Source organism: Notamacropus eugenii, chromosome X, assembly GCF_028372415.1.
Source record: "Notamacropus eugenii isolate mMacEug1 chromosome X, mMacEug1.pri_v2, whole genome shotgun sequence".
NCBI classification, from domain to species: domain Eukaryota; kingdom Metazoa; phylum Chordata; class Mammalia; order Diprotodontia; family Macropodidae; genus Notamacropus; species Notamacropus eugenii.
In genome coordinates, this window is record NC_092879.1 from 1099555 (window position 1) to 1125254 (window position 25700).

The 25700-nt window shown below is 39.4% G+C and overlaps 1 protein-coding gene and 3 pseudogenes across 3 annotated transcripts in view; all 4 read right to left on the reverse strand.

Annotated features, from left to right (window-relative positions):
* The window catches only part of LOC140515780 (F-box only protein 3-like), an 82884-nt pseudogene extending 65509 nt beyond the window's left edge, over nt 1–17375 (reverse strand).
* A 239-nt stretch (nt 17376–17614) lies between these two features.
* On the reverse strand, nt 17615–19785 carry LOC140515781 (stress-70 protein, mitochondrial pseudogene; annotated as a pseudogene).
* A 4382-nt stretch (nt 19786–24167) lies between these two features.
* On the reverse strand, nt 24168–25187 carry LOC140516007 (uncharacterized; annotated as a pseudogene).
* LOC140516005 (uncharacterized) overlaps nt 25077–25700 on the reverse strand; it is a 28934-nt gene continuing 28310 nt past the window's right edge. For all 3 annotated transcript variants that reach the window (XM_072626912.1, XM_072626914.1, XM_072626913.1), the window contains one exon: nt 25077–25302. In XM_072626912.1, the coding sequence (XP_072483013.1) occupies nt 25188–25302 (115 nt within the window). In that variant the 3' untranslated portion in view covers nt 25077–25187. The remainder of the gene's footprint in view (nt 25303–25700) is intronic.

Consider the following 25700-nt stretch of genomic DNA (forward strand, 5'->3'; position numbering starts at 1 on the left):
AGTTGACTTCCTTGTTTGGAAGTCAGAGCTTGCAATGCACCTTAAACTGATTCATCAAAACTCTGACAATGCTCACAATCACTGCACCTTCAGTGAAGCTAATCAAAGATTGAACAACGCGTTCCCATCACAGAACTCTGGTTCGGTGCTCTAGGGGAGGTGGTCACAACCCCCAAAGACTTGACTCCAGAATTAGTGTGTGGTGTGACTTTCTCATGGGAAACCACTAAACAATTGTTTGTAATCCACCTTTGCCCTGTGCTTCCCCTGTTGTGATTTAAGTATATAAGCGACACTTTTACTTCAGTTAAGAAAACATTTCCTCACTCTGAAATTGCTTAATTAAACTACTTGATTACTGGTACTCTAGTCTCTAAGTGTACTCTGTGCAGCTCCAAGCATTCTCAGGTTAGAGACTGGCTCGGTAAAACTTCTGCTAACACACACACACACACACACACACACACACGCACACACACATGCACACACACACGTGCACACACACGCACACACACACACAGAAGTGCACATAATCAATGCTATAAGTATTGTATCTGTTCTTTTTTGACTCATATATGATTATTCATATATTTTTACATGTTTGCATATATGAGCACTTACATACTCTTTCTAAACTCCTACATGAGTGCTTTATTTATGAATACCCATTCAGTTCATATTTTTGCATGGACCAGTAGTTTATTCTCTATCTATATTCCTGCATATGATTAGTGATATACTTTGCATGTAAACAGACAAGAGTTTTTCTATATTCTCTTAAAGGAAGAGAAGCAGTGGAATACTTTTAGGCATATACAAAGGATATAGAATTAGTGTATATGAATAGAGAGGAAATGTATACTCACACATGTATGCATATGTAAATAAATGGATAGAGAAAATGTGGATCCTCATAGATATGAATAGAGAGTACTCATATATGTAGGAGAAGACAGAGCAGTTACTAATGTTCTTGAGGAGATAAAATTTATGTTATACAAATGAAATTTATGAAAAAAGATTTCATGTACATAGTAATGAAGAGGAAGTATTTCAGTACTTACTGACACGAATATATTCTTTATCATCATATATATGAGTTGTAGTGTATTGTCTATATATTCATTTACATAATTATGAAGTTATATATAATAGGCGATACACTCAATAGGTGTATATAAGAACATATAAATGAAGAAAATATATATAAATGAAATATGAGTTTTTTCCTATATATAAGATGATGTAATCACACGCACACACACACACACACACACACACACACACACACACAATCTCCCAAAATACTATTATGAAGAGAATTATCCAATACTCACAAAGAAGAATAGAGAGACAGAATGGAAGGATGGAATGGACAGAATGGAATTCCCTTACACGAATATACAGAAGAAAGGTTTGAGCACTCATGAACAAGAGTATACAAAGCACAGTGCTTTGAAGAAAAGGACTTAAATCCTTCTGGACAGACACAGAGCGTCAGCCCTGGTCCCTGTGGTCCTCTCCTTTTATGTCCTGCTCCCCAAATGGCAACAGTCAAATAATCCCGCTGGCTGCACTAGCCAAGTAGGCAACGGTGAGGGGGCGGGGGAATGAGTCCGAGAGGGTAGGAATGCGGCTGTGCGGAAGGTATGGTGACTTCGGGAAGTGTGGGTGGGATGCCTGAAGAGAATGAGGGAAGGGAGGGGCAGTGTTGGCTGGAAGGGAACTCCTATCTCACAAAGGTAGGTGATGACATCATTGTCCTAGGCCATTGGCACTCAGGGGAAGGGTCCGCCTTGCCCAGACTCAGGTCTGCTTGGCTGGTGGCTCCCTGACACCCTAGAGAGCTTGGAGTGGATATCTGAGAGGCAAGAGATGCCTGGTGACCAGTTCAAAGCCCATGTGAGGCTCAGTCTCCTGAACAAGGGAGTCAAGAGGCCAGTAAATCAAGCCTCAGAGCACAGCACTGCTGTCCACGGTAGGGAAACAGTCCAGAAGTAGTCCTTATGGAACTCTGCGCTTCCACCACCTTGGGTTCTGAGGTTTGACAATCCCTGTTACATGGGGTCCGGGAGTGGGGAGAGGGCACCTCTGGTTCAGTTGACTCGTCCAGGAATATTTATTCCAATCTTTAGGGCTAGAATAAGGGCAGAACTTGGTGATATGTGACTACTCAAAAAAAAAGTGTTAGATTAACAGGGTTTTCTCAGCGGGGATGGGGGGGAGTGCAAATTTTAGTACTGGGGAGGAAGAGGAAAGTATGATCATGAGGGGAGAATCTGAATGAACTTGTATGTTTGGACAGAATGGAGACCTAAAAGAGACCTCAGAGGACATCTGGTTTCACCTCCTCATTTGAGAGAAAGGGTAATTGAGATCCAAAGGAGGACAGGGATATGTTCAAGGTCACAGAACCTGTAAGGGGCAGACACAGAACTTGAGCCTGTGTCTCTCTTGCATGCCAGGCTAGCTGGCTTCCATCCTGGTTTCTCCCACTTCTGATCGCCAAGCTTTATGTGATGAAGGTTCATAGGAAAAGAACCCAGAAGCTGGGGGACAGGTTCCCCATAGAGCTAGGGGTTCTGGGAGTCTTCAATTATGATTGTGGGGTTAAACAAAAGACAAACCAAGCCGCCCACCTACCTACCTTATCCCCAGCTTTGTGTCAGCCTGAGATTCACAAGTAACAAAGTGACTCTTAGCCAAACTTATGCCTTCACAGAATGGGTTTCTTCCATTTGTGAAATAAGGGTGATGACCCATACCTGCTTTACCCACAGCCCAAATATATTCCTAAACTTAGTTTCAAACACACACACACACACACACACACACACACACACACACACACACACATTAAACAAGACACAACATTAAATCAAATCTGAACTTCTCCTAAAGTCAAGATCTTATCTGTCTCTTCTATTAAGTATAGAACTTAGCAACCTTTTTTAGATAGAGTCCTGCTGTCAGCCTAAGATTATACTTCTGCTTCCTAATTACCTCAATGCTTTTTTTTATTATAAAATTATTTTGTTTTCAGTGTTCTACAAATACTTCCATATATCTTAGACTTTTTCTTCTCCCTTCCCCTCCTTCCCCCCTCCCTCTTCACTCTCTCCCTGAGATGGTGTACAATCTTATATAGGTTCTACACATACATTCCTATTAAATATATTTTCACCTTATTCATGTTGCATAGAAGAATTAAATTGAATGAGAGAATCCATAAAACAAAACAGAGGAAAAGAAAATGTAATACAAAAGAAAATGGTCTGCTTCATTCTGCAATTTAATTCCATTGTTCCTTCTCTGGATGTGGAAGGGATTTTTGTCTCAAGAGACCATTGGGAATTTTTTAAGTCCTTGCATTGCAATGAAGGACTAAGTCTACCAGAAAAATTCCTCTCACACTGTGGTTGTTGCTGTGTACAAGGTTCTCCTGGTTCTGCTCCTTTCACTCAGCATCAGTTCATATAAGGCTTTCCAGGCCTCTCTGAAGTCTTTCTTTTCATCATTTCTTAGAGCACAATAGTATTCCATTACATTCATATGCCACAATTTGTTCAACTATTCCCCAATTGATGGGCATTCCCTTGTTTTTCAGTTTTTGGCCATCCCAAAGAGAGCTGCTATAAATATTTTTGTACATGTAGGACCCTTTCCCATTTCTATGATGACTTTTAGATACAGTCCCAGAAGCGATATAACTGGCTCAAAGCGTATGCACATTTTTGTAGCCCTTTGGGCATAGTTCCAAATTGTTCTCCAGAATGGTTGCATCAAGGAGATTTTGAAGTCAAGATCTTACCTGTCTCCTCTATTAAGTATAGAACTTATGAACCTTTTTCAGATGGAGTCCTGCTGCCAGACTAAGATAATACATCTGTTTCCTAATTATCTTAATGCTTTTAGAATCTTTTCAACAACACATGTAATTTAGCAAGAGTACAACTTGCTTTAGTCTAATTCGACTATTGGCTTCTCCTCTTTTAGGGGAATGTGGACAGAAACCATCACTTATGGCTACCCTCAAAACCAAAATGTCATCTGATCAGAGTAAGACTCTTGAATGACTTTCTTTAATTCGCAATAATGATAAGAGCCAAATTAGCCAAAGTAAATGATCAGGTGAATCACATTCGGTTTTCTGCTAGATGTCCCATAGCTCAATAGTGTGCTATTCAGTCATTCCCGTAAACTACCAGATACTTGAGAGAAGTGGACACATCTTTTCCTGAACTCAGGGAATTGCAAGTTTTAAGTTCTAAGAGCATATAGGAAGACAATACAAACTTAGTATAACATAGAGCTATATGAGGAACATCAAATGAAGACCATATAGGTCATCAGAATCATCGAGGAATTTCAGTTGTACATGCTGAGGGCCTGAATTGGAAAATGAGTCCTCAAAAAATTATCAGAGAGATGTTTCAAAAGGAAAATAATTTCACCCTCTTCACAATTATCAGCGAAATTCTTAATCCACTTAAAATTCTTAATCCACTTTTTGAAATCTGTGTCACATATCCTACTAGGTTCCTCCCAATGAGGATGTTCTTATATTGACACAAGGAAAGGATGTCATCATATCCATCTTCCATGAACTAAATACCCATAAATTGAAAGGCCCCGTGGTCTCCATTATTTGTAATTTAAATGACAACTTAAATGATTCCTCATAGGGTTTATTTCTTATGTTTATCACAATGAAAATAATGAGGCACCATTGTACACTTGCCCTTATCAATGGAATTTGCTATGTGAAGAGAAAAAGATGAATATGGCAGTATTTATACTATTCATTAGTTCTGTTTGATTTCAGGTATGATTCACAAACAGCCAAATTGTTTGAAAGCATGTCACAGCCAGGCTCAGAATTAGCCAGATGGAAAAGGGTCTTTTATGGGAAACTGAGTCAAGAGCATCCTTACCTGAGTCTTCCTAGGGTCACCCCCCCAATTATTCCCAAGAGACAGACATCCATTGGTGTGAGTTCACAGATGCCACTCACCCTTGAGCTGTTGCCATTTTTACTAGTGGCCTTATGAGAAGTCAGACACTGAAACTTGAAATCAAGACTGAGAAGTACAGAAAATTATAGTCCCAGAAATTCTGCCTCCAATAGCAAAACTTCATTAATCATGTTAGGGCAAGATATAATTATTGTGTTCATGTGTAATAGTGCTGGTTCAAATTCATACGGTATTCATTTACAGATACGATTTTCATATATTCTGTAAAGTTGGTGTTGACACTGGTCTAATAATTAACACCAAAAAAACACAGGTGCTCCATCAGTCACCACCACACCATCCATATGTGGAATCATCAGTTACAACAAATGGAGAAGTTTTGAATGCTGTAGATAAGTTCATTCACCTTGGTAGTGTACTTTCCGGGGATGTACACATTGGCAATGAGGTTGATGCACGTGTTGACAGAGCTAGCTCAGTGTTTGGGATGCTCTGAAGAAAGTTTTGGGAGAGAAGAGGTATTAGACTGACTACCAAAATGACGGTCTACAGAGTCGTTGTGCTGACCTCATTGTTATATGCTTGTGAAACATGGGCAGTCTACCAGCGCCATGCCAAGAAACTTAATTGCTTCCATTTGAACTGTCTTAGGAAGATTCTGAGGATCACCTGGCATGATAAGATACCAGACACTGAAGTCCTTGCTCAAGGTGAACTGACAAGTATTCAAACTATGCTTCAGAGAGCGCATCTCTGATGGGCTGGCCATGTGGTTCAGGTGCAAAATGTACGCTTGCCAAAAAGACAATTTTATGGAGAGCTTGCATGGGGCAGGTAATCACATGGTGGCCAGAAGAAACGATACAAGGACACTCTCAAGGTCTCTCTCAAGAACTTTGGATTTGACTGTACAACATGGGAGATGCTGGCACAGGACGGCTCAGCCTGGCATACCCACATAAGAAAAGGTGCTGTGCTCCTTGAGCAAAGCAGAAATGAGAGAGCACTAAGTAAACGCAGCATGCACAAATTTGGGATATTCACACCAAATATTCACATGGACTGTCTGTGCCCAACATATGGTAGAGCATTCTGAGCTCATATTGGTCTGATTAGCCATGAGTGGACGCACTGAAATTTTGCTTTTCAATGCTGATGTCATTTTGGTCCTCTTCAAAAAAGAAGGACAACAACCAACCAAAGCAGGAAAAATTCACCACACATTTCCTAAAATATATCTAAACAAATATATGAAAGGTTTTAAAAGTCCTCCCTTGGTCTGCTCTGACAGAAAACTCCAGTCATCTGTAATTCACCATTGTCTCCAGAGGCTCATCTTCTTGCAAGATCAAATCACTTCTGCAACTCCCACCTCTTCAGTACTTCCTGCCCATTGGATCCCTCCTTCCTCCAATTGGAGAGAGTCTAGAGTGGGCATTGATGATCTTCATCCAGATCCAGTCTTTGAAGGGGGAGCAGGGCCTGAGGCATCTACCTCACAGATTTCTCACTGTCTGCAGGACTACATTATACTAGGTACCCTCCCTCCCTTCCCTTTTATTTTTTCTCCCTCCCCTCCACTCCTCCCTGTCTTTCTTCTGCTTTTTATGCATAATCTTCCCCAGTTAGATTTATGAGCTCATTGAGGTCAAGGACTGTCTTTTGCCTTTTTCTGTATCCCCAGTGTTTAGCCTATTAACTGGCACATAGTAGTTGCTTCAAACATGTTCGTTGCCTGACTGATTTATTGCATGTCACTACCACGCCTCAGCTGCAGTTTCATTCTGCCTGGGCTCTCTTCCTCTTGAAATATCCTTGCATTCTTGCAGGTGCCTAGACCTGAATCTCCCCCAACCAGTCACTCTCACCTCACAATCAAAATTACTTTTTGCAAATGTGACTTTCCTTCTTGTACTCCATTTTGGTGAGGAGCCCAGGCTATCCATGCTGTTTGTCATTCCAGGAACTGCTTCTGACTTTCCTGAAATCAATGACATACTTCAGATGCAGCCCTACCATGGAAAATGCATTAGAGAATAGGTCCCCCTTCACATGGAGTATCCATGGTCTCCTGTGCACTTCTCATCCTGCAACACCCACGCAATGTTAGAGTTCCCTTCTCTCACTGAATGGTTCCCTCAGGGGCCTCCTTTTGGTTGAGGGGCCCAGATTGGACAATGCTCAGGCCCCTTCTTACAGTGCTTCGGATATACCATATCTCTACACTCTATCATGCCTACAGTTTTGTTCTGGAAATTCCTTCTCTTCTTGTTGTTTTCTCTCCCATACATTATCCAGTTTCCCTCAAGGGCTCTGCAAGAGGAATACATATTTGTAATTCTTGGCCATTCTCCCATTAGCAAAATTCTCCTGGGACTTGCATTTTGACTTTGTGGCCAGGCTTCCTCAGTTCCAGTACCACCTGTGCTTCTGAAATGTTGGACTTTCACACGATTCATTAGCTGTACTCTTACCTTACTTACAAAGACCTCTCATGTCCCTGACGTTTTCTGTCCTCCAATCTCACCCCTTCGGATAATATGGGAACTTCAGCACTTGACAATCCACTCCCACTTCCACCAGCAATATCAGCTTTTGTGACAAGCACACAGGCTCAGAAGGCTCAAAACACAAGTAATTTTATTGAAAAGTACATGAATGAATGAAAGAATGAGCACTGGTTAAGGGTTTACTTACTATGTACCATGAACCATGCTAAAAGCTGCCATTACAAGTAGATAAAGAGAATCGGTGCTTTCAAGGATCTCTCACTCTAACTGGAGATGACAATGCATACAGGAAAGATTGTCTGCAGGTTGGATGGAAAAGCCAGAGCCACTAAGGGTGCCAGTGGCAGGGCAAAAGACAAGTTCCAGAACTCCCTAGAACACATCAGGGAGCCTGTTCTGGAGAATTGGGTTTCTGGGCCTACCCCACCCCACAATGCCATGAAGAAAGGGGAGGAAAGCAGGCATAAGGGTCAGAAAGGAAAAGGGCTTCAGGGTTCTGTCCAAGAGGGATGATAAGACATGGGAGCATTGGCAGAAAGGTTGAGATACAGTTGGTATAAATGAACAATTACCATCAGTGAGCTATTTCTCTTCTTCTGCCTTATCCCTTCCTTCCCAACAGCTTCCACTCTCAACTCCTGCTCGTATACTCAATAATCTCCATGGCTTTCAGTACTGTCATAGATAGGGGCTCTAGAAGATGATGTTGCTTGCCAACACTCTCCCTTCCATCCATAGCATGTTTTCAGTGGAGGGTGATTGACTTCCTGTAATAAAACAATTCAGAAAGAATGGAAAAATAGAAGAAAATATGAAAGAGCTCATTGGAAAATCAAATAAATTTGAAAATAGATGGAGACATAATATAAGGCTTATTGAACTATCTGAAACCCCATTGATCAAAGCAGGAGCCTAGGTATAATTTTAAGAAATTATCTAAGAAAAGTACCCTGTTATATGAAATCCTGAAGGTAAAATAGAAACAGAAAAAAAATATACTGATTAAACTCTTGAAAGAGACAACAAAATGAGCTCTGAGGTGAAAGAGAAAATATTACAAGCAGTTACAAAGAAACAATTCTAATATCATTGAGCTAGAGTCAGGATCACATAAGAGGTAGTGGCTTTCATGTTAAAGGGAGCAGAGAGCATGGAATATGATATTCGGGAAGGCAAAGAAGTAGGGATTACAATGAAGACTAAAGCACGCAGCAAAACTGAGTATAATCATTCAGGGAGAAATGGGACACTTGATAAAATAGAAAAATTTTTTTCAGCATTCCTAAACACATTACTCTATAGAAGCAGAAAATCATAATCCGGAAAAGAGAAATCATAAGGCACTCAATAAGGTTGAATTAATTACATTACCATATGTAAACATGTAACTCTTAAGATCTTTGTCATCATAAGGGCAATTAGAAGTGGTCTACATAGACAGAGACCATGGGAGTGAGTTGATTATGTTGGGGTGATCTCAAAAAAAATTGGAATGAGAAATTGACAAACACTGGGAAAAAGGGGGGAAGGGAGAGATAGAATGGGAAAAAAATATCCTTACATAAAAGAGTCGTACAAGGTAGAGCTTTTAAAATGAAGTGGGAAATGTGGGGTAGTTGGTGGGCAATGCTTGAACCTCACTGCCATAGAATTAGTTCAAATGAGGGAAGAATATATATATATATATACTATATATCATATATATATATATACTATATATATATATATCAATTACTAATATATAGTATATATATATATATATATCTATACACTCAGCTCTATATAGAAATCTATCTTACCCAAAAGAGAAAATAATAGAAGAGAATGGGATGAAAAGAAATATGCAGTTATTAATAATAACTGCCAAATTTGAAAGGGATGAGTCACACTTATGAAAGAGAAGTAGATAGCATAATGGATTTGAAACCTGAATACAATAATATGTTTGTATACAAGAAACACAGCTGACCCAAACTACATTCACAGAGCTAAAATAAGGGGACTGCAGCAGAATCCTATTATGCTTGAGCTGAAGTAAAAAAAGGCAAATGGATAAATCATGACCTCAGGCAAAGCAATTATCAACCTAATTAAAAGAGATAATCAGGGAAACTGTGATTTTATTAAAATGTGCCACAAACAAGAAAGTAATATCAAAATTTCTACAGCAAGTTTCTCTGATAAATACCTCCTATCCCAAATATATTGGGAATTTAGTCAAATTTATAAAGATAAGAGCCATTCCCTAATTGATCAATAGTCAAAGGATATGAATCATCAAAGCAATCTTTAGTCATGTTAAAGAATGTTCTAGGGGGTGGAAACACGATGGTGGAGTAGAAAGACCGATCTCCTGGAGCTCTCCCCACATAGACCATACATAAAATACCCTTAAAAATGACTCTACACCAATTCTAGAGCAGGAGAAGCCACAAAAAGAACAGATTGAAAGACATTTCCAGCCCAAGGCAGCCTGAAAGGCTGACAGGAAAGGTCTATCACACTGGGCTGGGAGTGGAGCACAGCCTAGTTTGGGACCACGCAGCAAGGACAGGACTGGAGCAGTCTTCAGGGTACAGAATCACGAGTAGCAAATGCGATTCCCAGATTTCTCAACCCACAAACACCAAGGGCTGCTTAAAAGATCAATAAGAAAGTTCTTTCACCTGGATGAGAGGGGGTATTCAGTCCCGACCCGAGCCCCAGCCCAAGGGTGGGAGCAGCCAATGTGGCAGCAGCTTCCACTTTTGGAGCCCTCTGCCTAAAGACCATGGTAGAATCAAGGGCCAATCAGGCTCTCAGTTCTGAGTGACAGTCCTGGAGTAAGGAGGACCACTGGCACAGTAGAGCTGGTGGAGGCTCTGGTGAAAGAATCCCCACTCACAGATCCTGGGCAGAAAAAAATGCTTGTGGTTGCTCCCAGGACCACAGCATAGGGCCAAGTGAAAAGAAAAACTCCATTCTCTTGGTTGTGCCACCCTCGGAGGAACTGAGAACTTACAAGTCCCTAGAGTATACCCTCCACTTGACAAAGGACTCCCAAGGTCAAGTAAAAGGCAGGGGAAAAGCCCCCAAAAGGGAAAAAAATAAGACTATATAAGGTTACACTCTTAGTGAACCGGTATTTTCTCCCATCATTTTGGATGAGAAGAACAAAGCATACCAACAGAGGATGACATAAAAGTCAAGGCTTCTACATCCAAAACCTCCAAAAAATATGCTCTCAGGCCATGGAAGAGCTCAAAAAGCATTTTGAAAATTAAGTAAAAGAAGTGGAGGACAAAGTGGGAAGAAAAATGAGAGCTATGCAAGAAATTCATGAAAAGCAATTCAACAACTTGCTAAAAGAGACACAAAAAATGTTGAAGAAAATAACACCTTTAAAAATAGACTAACCCAAATGGCAAAAGAGCTCCAAAAAGCCAATGAGGAGAAGAATGATTTAAAAAGCAGAATTAGCCAAATGGAAAAGGAAGTTCAAAAGCTCACTGAAGAAAATAGTTCTTTAAAAATTAGAATGGAACTGATGGAAGTTAATGACTTTATGAGAAACCAAGAAATTATAAAAGAAAACTAAAAGAATGAAAGAAAAGACAATATGAATTATCTCATCGGAAAAACAACTGACCTGGAAAACAGATCCAGAAGATATAATTTAAAAATTATTGGTCTACCTGAAAACCATGATCAGAAAAAGACCTTAGACTTTATCTTCCAAGATATTATCAAGGAAAACTGCCCTGATATTCTAGAACCAGAGGGTAATATAGAAATGGAAAGAAGTCACTGATCACCTCCTGAAAGAGATACAGAAAGGAAAACTCCTAGGAATATTGTAGCCAAATTTCAGAGTTATCAGGTCAAGGAGAAAATATCATAAGCAGAAAGTAACAAATTCAAGTAATGTGGAAATACAATGAGGATAACACAGGGTTTAGTAGCTTCTACACTAAGGGATCAAAGGCTTGGAATATGATATTCCAGAGGTCAGAGGAGATGGGATTAAAACCAAGAATAATCTAGTCAGAAAAACTGAGTATAATACTTCAGGGAAAAAAATGGAATTTCAATGAAATAGAGGACTTCCAAGCATTCTTGTTGAAAAGACTAGAGCTGAATAGAAAATTTGGCTTTCAAATACAAGAATCAAGAGAAACATGAAAAAGTAAACAGGAAAGAGAAAACTCATCACAGTTAAAGTGTTTACATTCCTACATAGTAAGATGTTATTTGTAACTCATGAAATCCTTTTCAGTATTAGAGTAGTTAAAGGGAATACACACACACACACACACACACACACACACACACACACACACATGCTACCTTTCCCTTTCTCTTACTCCTAGTACATTTCATTCAGTGGTAAATTTTATTTTTTAGGTGTTTGCCCTTAATGTTCAGTTCACCCTGTGCCCTCTGTCTATGTGTATATACATACATATATATATATATATGTGTGTATGTGTGTGTGTATTTTATATGTGTAAGTAAGCATATGTACATGTGTGTATGTTTATGTGTGTATATGTATGTGGTTGTGTGTGTATGTATGTATACATACATACATACACACATATACAGAGGGCACAGGGTGAACTGAACATTAAGGGCAAACACCTAAAAAATAAAATTTACCACTGAATGAAATGTACTAGGAGTAAGAGAAAGGGAAAGGTGGAATGTAGCAAATCATCTCACATACGAGAGGGAAGAAAGAGCTTCTAGAATGGAGGGGAAAAGGGGAAGGTGAAAGAAAATAACTGAGCCTTACTCTCACAGGATTTGGCTTAAGGAGGGAATAACACATGTTCAATTCGATATGGAAATCTATTTTACCCTGCAGGAAGGCAAGGGGGAAGGGGATAGGAGAGAAAAAATAATAGAAGGGACAGCAAATTGGGGAAAGGGATAATCAGAAGCTAACACTATTGTGGGACAACAGATCATGGGAGAGAAAGGTATAAATGAAGGGCAGAATAGGACAGAGGGAAATGTGATTAGTCTTTTACAACATGAATATTATGGAAGTGCTTTGCATTGTTACACATGTATTACCTGTATTGAATTGTTTATTTTCTCAATGAAGGTGGGTGGGGAGGGAAGGAGAGACTATGGAACTCAAAGCTTTAAGAAAGAATTTTAAAAATTGTTTCAGCATGCAACTAGTAATTAAGCTATATAGTCAATGGAGTATAGAAATCTCTTTTGCTCTACAGGAAAATAGAGGGAAATGAGAATGGACTATGGGTGGGTAATAAAAGGGAAGACAGACTGGAGGACGGGGTGGATGGGATGCATGCTTTCCTGTGGTGGGGATGGGGAGAGGTGGGGAAAAAATTTTGAATTTAAATTATTGTGTAATTCAATGTTGAGAACTAAAAAATAAATAAATTGTGTGTGTGTGTGTGTGTGTATAGAAGTGGCTTGCAAAAGGAAAAAAACCCCAAAATAAAGAAAATTTTAAAAAAAATTAAGAAAATTTAAAAAAATAAAGCATTTCTAAGTCACTAATTTTTAGAGAAATGAGAATGAAAACAACTCTGAGGTACCACATCATATCTTTTAGAAATGGTAAATAGTCATAGGGATCAAAGAAAATAAATACACTAATTAATTGTTCATAGAGCTGTTTGCTGGTCCCACCATTCTGGAGAACAATTTGGACCTATGCCCAAAAGGCTATAAAACTATGTATAACATTTGACCCAGTCACGATCAGTTCTGTATCACAAAGAGATAAAAGAAAAAGTACCTATAAGTGTAAAGTATTTATAGCAGCTGTTTTTGTAGTGGCATAGAATTGGAAATTGAGTAACTGCTCTTCAACTGGAGAATGGCTGAATGAGATGTGGAATATGATTGTGATGGAGTACTATTGTCTTATAAGAAATGACCCGGGTGATGGTTTCAGAGAAACATAGGAAGACCTATATGAACTCATGCAAAGTGAGGTGACCAGAAATAGGACAGTATTTTCTACAGTAAAAACATTTATGTAATGATGATCAATTGTGAAGAAATTAGCTTCTCTGATCTAGAAAATGATCAAGACAATTCCAAAGGACTCATGATGAAAATAAGTTATCCTCTTCCAGAGACAGAACTGATGAACTCTGAATGCAAACTGAAGTACATTTTTCACTTTCATAATTTTTCTTGCTTTTTTTTGATATGGCTAATATAGAAATAGGTTTTACATGGTTTCACATTTAGTAATTATGTCACATTGCTTGCCACTCAGTGGCTTGAGGAGCAGCTAGAAGAAGGGAGAAAATTTGGAACTCAAAATTGAAAACAAAAACATTAATAATAAATCACTTCAGGAAGATTATGATGATGGTGATGATGTTGCTGCTGCAGATGTTGCTGATGATAGAGAGAAGGGAGGAGAAGCCCAGACCAGATTCTCTCTATGGATTTTGACCTTTCTGGGAATTGTCATTCGGTTTTACCCTCAGGAGAAATGTGCGGCTTCCATTGTTTGTGTCCTGCTGGAGACACAGACTGACTGTGTGCCAGGAGAACGAATAGCCAAAGTGGAGGAGATGATCAGATTGTGTTTGACTGTAGAAAGTGACAGAGCCAGGTATGTGGCCTGGGCTGAGTGTAGCAGGAAGTTTTTGAAGTCAAGCCTGGGCTCTGTGTCCCTCCTCCTCTGTGCAGTGGATCAGATGACTACTTCAGACCAGGGATTCCCTACCTTTTCAGGCCCCACATCCCTTGTCTTTTCAGTAAACCTTCCTGTGTCTCTTACTCAATGAGAAATGCAATAAATTCTACTGCCTAAAGATATCACTCACCCTCTCCAAGGGTACACCTACACATTTGTAACTTCATGGATGGAATTGTTCTCATTTTTTGCTAAATATTCTGTGAATCCCCTTGACAATCTCCTCCTTCTCTCTGTGGTTGAGATGAACTACAAGGACCTCCTCCACTTTAAATCTTTAAATATTCAATTCTCTTTCCCTACTGTCCCCTAAGAGCTCTCTCGATGTCACTGCCCCACTCGTTAAGCCAGGGTTGAGCTGGCAGGCTAACTGGAACCAGCCCTGCTACTCCCACCTGTGACATTCAGCCTGCAGCCTCCCTGCCTGACCTGATTGACCTCTGAACCTTGGTCCTGCAGGGAACCATGGCTACATCTGATCTCATGGAGAGGAGAGGTTCTCTCCAGCATCCCCACTTCCCATTCTCCAGTTACCTTCCTGGCCAAGGTTTCCCATGTAGATAGATCCTCTACATCTGGACATCATTTAAGCCTCTTCCTGCACTCCCTGAAGGGACAGACAGCTGCCATGTAACGGACAGAACATTGGGTTTGGAGTCAGAAGGCCTGGTTTGGAATCCTCGCTCTCACTTTCTAGGGTTCTAGTAACCTGGGTCACCATGACAACTCACTGGACCTCTCTGGGGTTCCAGGCCCACCTCTGACATCCCTAGGTCCTCAGATGGATCCCTGTGGACAAGCTGCCCTGATATGCAGGGATGCCACTTGTAGCCCCCTCTGTGGGCACAGGGGAGGGATGATGGAGAGGCTCTGAGGATTCTCTGTAGTTGGGAGGAGGGAGGGGGATCAGGCTGAAATCACTGCTCTCCCTCCCTGAGGCAGCTGCCCCAACAGGGAAGAAGCTGGCCCAGGAGGAAAGCATTTAGTTCTCCAGCACTGGCTGGGTGCCCGTGAGTCCTTAATGTTGTCCAGGGGATTGGTGCTCAGGCCTGGGCAGGAATGAGGCATCTGCAGTCCCCTCTATCTCTGGGGGTCTGTGACTGGAAGATTCCATGGCTCTAGGACTGAAGCCCTGGAAGCTGAAGCTCCTTATTGCCCTCCCAGTCCTTCCTCCTCCCTTACTGTACCACCAGACTGGGCTGCCACTTACAGGGATTGACTTGCCCTACCCTTCTTCCTCTGCAGAACTCAATTCTTTCCCCAAGGCTGCTCCCACTGTTTCAATCAGCCCAGGCAATTTTCTCTTCCCAGAGACTCTCACTTGGACTCTATGCTCACTGCCCAGCCCTGGTTCCCCCAGGAGCAGCTCTGTGGGCAGGTCTGCAGGGTAGACTCCTTCAAACAGTTTTCTTTATGTATAAACTTTAGCATATCTAAACCAGTGTATATGTACTGCTTGTTCATGCCCCAGACAGACTGGGGGACTCTGGAACCAACCTAGATTAGGACTGGGATGTTTTTTGGCCCCATTGATGAATTGAGGGGCCTAGAACCCTTCTTTCCTTACCAATAAAAATAATGTAGTCTCCATTCATCTAGGGGTGGGGAGCCATGAGGGTAGGTGGGAGGGTCAACTTACATGGTTTGAGGAGGAAAGGACTATAGAATACAGAACTGAAAGGGACCTTAGAGAACAGTGAATCCAGTTCCCCTCTCATGCGGCAGATTAGAAATCTGAGGCACAGAGTGGTGAAGTGAGTTCCCTAAGGCCACACAGCCTTGGTGTGCCTGCTCCCACTAATTCTCTCTTGCAGTTATTTTTGGTTCTCCCACTTTCTTCATGTTTTCCTCATACTTTCTCTAACCACTTCGTGATCCTAATGGGGCCTTGGCCCCTACCTGCAGATCTCAGTGGGACCCTGGCATCTGATTGGTAATCTTCATGGGAGTCTAGCTCCTCAGTGATGCCCTTGGAGGAGTTCCCAGCAGCTTCCACTGCAATGCCAGGAATGTGAGATTAGAAGGATAAACCCAATCAAAGCCTCTTCCACTCTTTCTTCCTCCCAGGAGCTGCCAGACCCCCAAAGCAGGGGTAGTGTCTGCCATGGTCATCACATGCATGGAGAGATTTACAATTAATTGTCAGACCTCTATTTAGATTTCTACTTGTCCACCTGACCCCATGAGAGTGACACTTGAAATCTCAGGCCCCAACTGTGACCACCACTTTTGTTCCAGGGACTCCACAAGACCCCACTCATATAACAGAGCCCTAGCTAAACCACTGATTCAGAGCCCACTGAGATCACCACTTGAATGCTAGGTTCCCATAAAGATCACCAGGTGAATAAGAGACTGTAGAAGGCCAGTACTGATGGAGTCCGGAATGTGAAGTACTGCCCAGGTTTTACTTGAGACTTGTACTAGTGTAAAGGCTGGTGTTCTCAGGATTGGTGCACCATCCCAGTCTTGATAAGCAAGGATGAGATCATCCTGACTCTGATTGTGTATCCCAAGGTTGTTATGCAGAAGGAACTGAGATATGGAAATAAAAGATGTAAACTAAAAATATTCTCATGGGAATAAGAGAATATATAAGATCAATAAACTCAGTTTATTGCTCAGATAAGCTCAGATCAATAAACCAGTCATATACAGATGGTACAGTCTCACCTAGCCCCCACTACTGTTATTTCTTTCTTTTCCATCACTGCCACGCCTCCAATTCACCAGTTGCTGGCAAGAGACATCCAGTCAGGTCATCTACAAAGGCCTGGACCCCCTTAAATGAAACCACGAGTCAAAGCCTAACCCCATTGTGAGACCACCAACTGGTAAACAGTATGTCAGCAAGGTCACCTACTGGATGGCATAATGATTTTTCTCAAAATCCACCCCTTCTCACTTACTTATTTGTTTTCAGGGAATCTATATTCTTTAAAAATGCAGCTTTTCATTTTACTTTTACTCAATGAACAAATGTTTATTTTCTCTCCCTTCTAGCTCACTTCCCTCCCTACAATGAAAAAAAAATAAAAATTAAGCAATTATTAAAAAAAAAAAAAACTATGAGTAAATATTCAAGCCATACAAATTTCCCTATTGGCCACATCCGAAAATGTGTCTCATTCTGCACCCTGAGTTAGTCCATCACCTCTTTGTCTGGAGGTACACAATATGCAGTCTCGTGGGTCCTCGGCAATCATACTTGGTCATTGCATTCATAAGAGTTCTTTAGTGTCTTGACATTGTTTGTCTTTATAATGTTGCTTTTATTACATAAATCCTTCTCCACTTCTCACTTCACTTAGCATCAGTTTTCTCATGTTTCTCTGAAATGGCCCCCTTTGTTATTCTTTATGGCAATATAGTATTTTTTTCTAACATTTAGAACTCTATATTATCTGAATTAGCTGTCAAATGTTAATTAGCTAATACATTCACTAGACTTATACATTAAGGAAATTATATATAGAATACTGCAAAAACACAGTAACACTGAAGTTTGCACATTTCTGCTCAGAAAGGTCCTTGTGCCCCTTTGTTCCCAAGCTTCACAAATGTTTTCCCAATTTCTACTCCAGTCAAGGTCAACTGGTGACATTACTGCTTCCCCTCCTTCTGATCTTCCTTCTACTCCCCAGAAGTAGAACTCCCAGATCCTTCTCTCTCAGCTGCCATCTTTTTATATGCCATTTCAAAGAGCTTTAATGATGCTTGCTGCAGAGTAGATACTGCTTGCCTGATGTTTTCCTCTGTTTCACTATCTTTGCGAGCTGAGAGCTCTCTCATTCTAGAGATTTCTTCTTTTAGTTTATTGCACTCATCTCCTGGAAGTTGGTCTTTGAATTCTTACATCTTTGTTTCAGTATCGTGAATAGTTCCTTCTGCCATAATGACAGCTTCTACACATTCTTTCTTCCTTCTGTCCTCTTCAGCATACTTCTCTGCATTCTTAACTATATTCTCAATGTCATCTTTGCTTTATCCACCGGAAGAGTAGATCACAATTTATTGTTCACATCCTGTGCCTTTATCCTTTACAGAAACATGTACATTCCCATTAGCATCAATGTCAAATGTGACTTCAATCTGTGGAACTCCACGTGGGGCTGGTGGAATTCCAATCAAAGCAAATTGTCCAAGAAGCTTGTTGTCTGCAGCCATTTCTCTCTCCTTGGCACACTTTAATTTCCACTTGTGTCTGACCATCAGCAGCTGTAGTAAATACCTGACTCTTCTTAGTTGGAATAGTTGTGTTCCTATTGATTAGTTTAGTGAAGACACCTTCTAATGTCTCAGTTCCCAGAGAAAGGGGAGTGACATCCAGAAGCAGCACATCTGTGACATCACCAGCTAACATGCCTCCTTGAATGGCAGCTCCCATAGCTGTAGCCTCATCAGGATTGACAGCTTTCCTAGGAGCTCGACCAAAGAGCTCTTGTACTGTCTGCTGAACCTTGGGCATTCTGCTCATGCCACCAACTAGGATGAATTCCCCAATGTCCCTCTTGCTGACTTCAGGATCTTGCATTGCTTTTTGGCATGGGACAATAGTCCTCCTGATGAGAGCAGTGACAATGCCCTCAAACTAAGCTCGAGTTAGCTTCATGTACAAGTGATTGAGCTCAGAAGCATCCATAGTCAAATATGGTAAGTGATGTCAGTCTGCACAGAAGAAGAAAGTTCAAATTTGGCCTTCTCAGAGGCCTCCCATATTCTCTGAAGAGCCATATTATCTTTGATCAGGTCAAGTCCTGTCTCTCTCTTGAACTCCTTCACAATGTGCTGGAGCAAAGCATGGTCAAAGTCTTCACCACCAAAGAAAGTGTCCTCATTGGTAGATTTCACCTCAAAGACATCTCCAGGACAGAAATATCAAAAGTTCCACCACCTAAGTCATACACAGCAATGATTTTGTCTTCAGATTTGTCTAAGCCATAAGCGAAGGCAGCAGCTGTAGGCTCATTAATCACTCGAGGGACATTTAGGCCAGATATTTGCCCAGCATTTTTGGTGGACTGTCTCTGAGAATCATTGAAAGAAGCAGGCACGGTAATAATGGCATTTTTGCTGAATGTCCTAGGTAGTTTTCTGCAGTCTCTTTCATCTTCATCAACACAAATGTACCTATCTGACTTGGGGAATATGGCTTTCCATGGGCTTCTACCCAGGCATCACCATTGGAGGAACAGATAATTTTGAAAGGAACATTTTTAGTATCTTTCTTCACTTCAGGATCCTCAAATCGATGGCCATTGAGATTCTTGGTAGCGTAGAATGTGTTGTTTGGGTTGGTGACTGCCTGTCGTTTGGCAGGCATGCCAACAAGGCGTTCGTTGTCTGCTGTGAAGGCTACAACTGAGGGAGTGCTTCTGGTACCTTCAGTATTTTCCAACACCTTTGCTTGTTTCCCTTCCACTACTGCCATGCAGGAATTAGTTGTACCCAAGTCAATACCAATAACAGCCCCTTTGATTGCCTCAGATGGATAGTCTCATCTTGAAATAATTCAACAGGCCTCATGACTAAGACCATTCCAGCCATCCTGGCACAGGCTGGCAACCGGGCCCCGACAGGCAGCTCTGGTAAGGAGGATAATGGTGGTGTGGCTGGCACTGAGCATGGCATGTGGGAAGGCTGGGGTTGGAGTAAAACAGACTGAGGGGGCCAGGAGGTGCCCATAAGAGTTTTCTTAAATAATATTTTACTTTTAGACTACATGTAAAGACAAATTTTAGCAGACATTTTTAAAACACTGAGTTCCAAATTTTCTCCCTCTCCCTCCCTTTCCCCCTTCCTAAGACAGTAAGCAATTTAATATAGATTATATGTGCACAGTCTTGTAAAACACATTCCCATATTAGTCACATTGTGGAAAAAGAAAGAGCCCCAAAGAAAAAAACATGAAGAAAGTGAAAATGGTATGTTTTGATCTGTATTCAGAGTCCATCAATTTTTTCCCTCTGGATGTGAATAGCATTTTTCCTCCTCTGTTTTTTGGAATTGTCTTAGATCACTGTGTTGCTGAGAAGAGTTAAGTCATTCATAGTTGATAGTCCTACAATGCTACTTTTACTGTGTTTCATATTCTCCTGGCTCTACTTATGTGACTTAGCATCAGTTAATGTAAATTTTTCGAGGTTTTTCTGAAATCTGCCTGCTCGTCATTTCTTATACCACAACAACATTCCATTATATCCATATATCCCAACTTGTTCAGCCGTTCCCCAATTGATGGGCATCCCCTCAATTTCCAATTCCTTGTAACCACAAAAAAAGAGCTTCTATGAATATTTTTGTACATGTAGATCCTTCCCCCTTTTTTTGATCTCTCTTAATTACAAACCTACTAGGTTTAATTGATATTTGGGCATAGTTTCAAATTGGTGTCCAGAATGGTTGGAACAGTTCACAACTCCAACAACAATGCGTTAGTGTCTCAATGTTCCTACATCCCCCCCAACATTAATGATTTTCCTTTTCTGTCATATTGGTCAGTCTAATAGAAGTGAGTTGGTGCCTCAGATATGTTTTAATGTGCATTTCTCTAATCTACAACAATTTAGAACATTTTATCACATGACTATAGAGAGCTTTGATTTCTTCCCCTGAAAACTTGCTTTTCATATCCTTTAATTATTTATGCAATGGGGAAGGACTTTCATTCTCATTAATTTGGCTCTGTTCTCTATGTACTAGAGAAATGAGACCTTTATCAGAGAAATTTGCTATAAAATCATTTCCCAACTTTCTGTTTCCCTTATAATCATGGTTGCATTGAATTTGTTTGGAAAAAACAAAAAACAAAAACAAAAAAAAACTTCTTTTCATTTCATAATAATAAAAATTATCTATTTTACATTTTATAATGCTCTTTATGTCTTCTTTCATCCTAAATTCTTCCCTTCTGCATAGAAATGACAGGTGAACTATTCCATGCTATCATTATTTGCTTATGGTATCCCCCTTATCATGTACCCATTTTTACCTTCTCTTGCTATACAGTATAAGATATTGGTCTATATATAGTTTCTACCACACTGTTTTCCAGCTTTCCCCAAAGTTTTCATCTAGTAGTGAGTTCTTCTCCCAGAAGCTGGATTCTCTGGATTTTTCAAACATTAGAATTAATATGGTCATTTACTACAGTGTTTTGTGTATTTAATCTATTCCATTGATCAACCACTCTGTTTCTTAGCCAGTACCAAGCAGTTTTAATGATTGTTGCTTTATAATAAATTTAAGGTCTGGTATGGCTAAGCCACCTTCCCTAGCATTCTTTTTCATTAATTCCCATGATATTCTGGACCTTTTGTTCATCCAGATGAATTCTGATATTTTCTAGCTCTGCAAAATAATTTTAGATAGTTTGATTGGTATGGCACTGAAAAAGTAATTTCATTTAGGTAGAATTATCATTTTTATTATATTAGTTCATATTAGCCAAGAGCAACTGACATTTTTTCAACTATTTAGATCTGACTTTGCACGAAAAGTGTTTTGTAATTGTGTTCACATAGTGCCTGGGTTTATTTTGGCAGGTACATTCCCAAATACTTTGTAATGTAACTTTGAAAGGAATTTCTCTTTCTATCCTTTGCTGTTGGGCTTTGTTAGTTGTATGTATATATGTATATACATGTACATATACATACATGTATACATACATTCATACATATATATGCTGATGATATATGAGGGTTTACTTTATATCCCACAATTTTGCTAAATGTGTTTCTTATTTCAAGTAATGTTTTACTTGATTCTCTAAGTATGCCATCATATCATCTGCAAAGAGTGGCAGCTTTGTTTCTTTTTCGCTGTTCTAATTCCTTCATTTCTTTTCTTCTCTTATTGCTAAATCTAACATTGTTAGTTAATGTCAATACAGTAGTACCACATTGAAAAACAGTGGTGATCATGGACGTCCTTATTTCATGCCCAATCTTATTTGAAATGCTTCTAGCTTATCCCCTTTACATGTGATGCTTGCTAATGGTTTGGCATAGATGATAACTATCATCTTAGGGAAGACTCCATGTATATATTTGATGAAATAAGGGATTTCCAGACCTTCCTGAGGAAAAGGTTAGAGCTCATTAGAAAATCTGATTTTCAAATACAAGACTCAAGAGAGGCATAAAAAGGTTAGCAGGGGAAAAACAAAACAAAACTTGTCATTCAATATGGGGAAACTGTTTACATTGCTATATGAGAGAATAGTACTTGTTACTTGTGAGAATTGTATATTTATTAGGGCATTTAAAAGGAATATTATATATATATATATATATATATATATATATATATATATATATATATATATATATATATATATATAGATGAAAGGAGGGGGTATAAATTAACTGATGTGATGATAAAAAACGTAATTAAAGGGTATGAAGGGATTATAATGGAGGAAGAGTAAAGGAGGAGGCACAAAAGAGTAAATAACATCACATAAAGAGGCACAAAAATATATTATGGCAGAGAGAAAGAAGGGAGGGAGATGACCATTGTTTGAGCTTTACTTTCATCAGATTTGGTTCAAGGAGGGAATAACATACTCAGTCAAGTAAAGAAATCTAACTTTCACTACAGGCAGTAGGAGGGGGAAAGGCAAAGAAAAGGGAGAGGGGCTGATAGAAGGAAGGGAAGACTGAGGGAGGCAGTGGTTAAAAGTAAAAATTTTAAGTAAGGGAAGAGAGAAGGGAGAAATTAAAGCATAAATGGGGGAGAGGAATATGAGGGAGAGAAAGACACAGCTAGTAATCATATCTCTGAATGTGAATGGGATATAATCTACCATAAAATGGAGGCAGGTAGCAGAATGTATTAAAAAACATAATCCTACAATATGTTGTTTACAAGAAACACATCTGAAACAGGAGGATATAGACAGGGTAAAATTAAAAGGCTGCAACAGAATATATTATGATTCAGCTGAAGTAAAAAAAAAAAGTAGGGGTAGCAATCCTAATCTCAAACAAAGCAAAAGCAAAAATAGATCTAATCAAAAGAGATAAGGAAGGAAATTATATCCTGCTAAAAGACAACATAGACAATGAAATAATATCATTAATAAACATATACAGACCAAGTGGTATAGCATGAGAATTCTTAAAGGAGAACTTAAGGGAATTACAGAAAGAAATAGGCAGCAAAACTATACTAGTGGGGTACCTCAACCTGTCCTCTCTGAACTTGATAAATATAACCTCAAAATAAACAAGAAAGAAGTTAAGGAGGTGAGTAGAATTCTGGAAAAAGGTAGATATGATAGAGCTCTGGAGAACACGGAATGGAGATACAAAGGAATATACATTTTTCTCAGTGGTACATGGCACATGCACAACAATTAACCACGTACTAGGACATAAACACCTCACAATCCAGTGCTGAAAGGCAGAAACAGTCAATAAATCCTTTTTCAGGTCGTGATGCAGTGACAATTATATGTAAAAAAGGAAGGATCACGGAAAAAAAGAACAAAAATTTATTGGAAATTAAATAATTTAATCTTAAAGAATGAGTGAGTCAAACAACAAATCATAGAAACAATTAATAACTTTATTCAAGGGAAGGACACCAATGAGACAACCTACCAAAACTTATGGGATGCAGTGAATACAGCTTGTTGGGTTTTTTTTTTTGAAAAATCACTTAATATATTTATTAAGCAGATACCAAAAACAAAGAACTTTACGTAACTAACAAGTGCTGACTCCATAAGTAAACAACTTTTGGTTTGGCGCACAGTCATCTCACCTTCCAATTTCAGCTACACATAAATTGAGTTTTCCTTTTCAAAGCAAATGACATCCTGTGACAGCATGCCAAAGAGAAGGTTATTTAAGAGACCAAAAGGAAAAGATCAAAACTTTAAAAACAAAACATCTGAATCCAGAAAGAAATATATCTAGCACAGCAACAAAAATACTTCTCATTGAGAATCTGAACCAGGATCACTGCCACTCATTCCAGTCAGATACATTCAGACTTCTCTTCTTATGCTAATCTTGAATAGCAATGAAAACCTCAGCCAGAACTGACATGTTCTGTATGATATGTTTCAGTATGATGTTTTTTTTCTCAGTATATGTTTAGACACTCTTTTAGAAGGGTGACAAAACATTTTCATAGATGTGATTCTTTAACAATACAGCATATTTCAGATGTAATACATGAAACCTTGCCAGTGAAACCATCTCTACTTCAACCCTCGACTGCATCACCTCCTCCCTCCACTGGTTGCTTGTCCCTTCCATTGTGTCCACCATCACCTGAGTTTTTAATTTCTCCTTATCCACTTGCTTCTTAACCATATCTTCACACATTCCTTTGGGTGCACTACCTGGCACCTCTGTGCATCTTATTTGTGGTGATGTTTTTATAACACAGCATATTTCTGATACAAGACATGGAGCCTCTAACCTGCCTTTCTCTGTTGATGGAGAGCTTCCCAGAAATCCCTTATTTTTCCCACCAATGGTGACAGAGCAATTTGTTTTCTGAGCCCTTGGTCCCTTCACATCCTCTCTCCACTGCATGATTATGCTTTCAGCAGTGTTCATTCTTCCCCTAGTTTTTAGTCTCTCTTTATCCACTAGTTCATTTCTCACACCTTTAGGTGCTCTTTTAGGACAGCAATATAGCATTTTTGTGGATGTATTTCTCATTGATGATTTAACAATATAGCATATTTCAGATGTAATGCATTGACCCAAGATTTCTGGGATGCAGCTAAAGCAGTCCTCAAAGGCAACGTTATATTCTTCGGTCTTGACATCTGGCGTTTTTTCTGTTTCAGGCAAAACATTATAAACAGATTTACCTGAATTTATTTGAGTGTTATTTGGATTATTTTCACCTTGGAGGTCATCATCAGTCATTGATGATGCCAGAGTGTTCATATTCTTGGAGTCCTCATTAAGATGACTTTTTTGTAGTTTTTTTCTTTTTTGGTGTGCAACATTCAACTGCACACTGTGTTTTCTAGCAAGGCTCTCATGTAACTGCGTTGCCTCAACATTCTCCTTCAACTTTGGTGAGATTTTCATTTGAAGTTTTCCTTTTGAACCTTGTTATCTTCAGGTTAAATGGAAAACAGTTCTTCAGGGAAGTTTTACATCTCTTCATGCTTACATGAATAAAATAGAGAAAGAGGAGATCAATTAATTGGTCATGCAACTGAAAAAGTCACAAAAAGAACAAACTGAAAATCTCCAAATAAATACCATATTAGAAATACTGAAAACCAAAGGAGAGAGTAATAAAACTGAAATTAAGAAAACTATTGAACTAATAAATAAAATTGAGATGGTTTTATGAAAAAAACAATAAAATTGATAAACCTTTGGTCAAGATGATTTTAAAAAAGAAAGAAGAAAACCAAATTATCAATATCAAAAATGAAACGGATGAACTCACCTCCAATAAAGAGGAAATTAAAACAATAATTAGAAATTACTTTGCTCAGCTGTATGCCCATAAATTTGACAATCTTAGTGAAATGGATGAATATTTACAAAAATATAA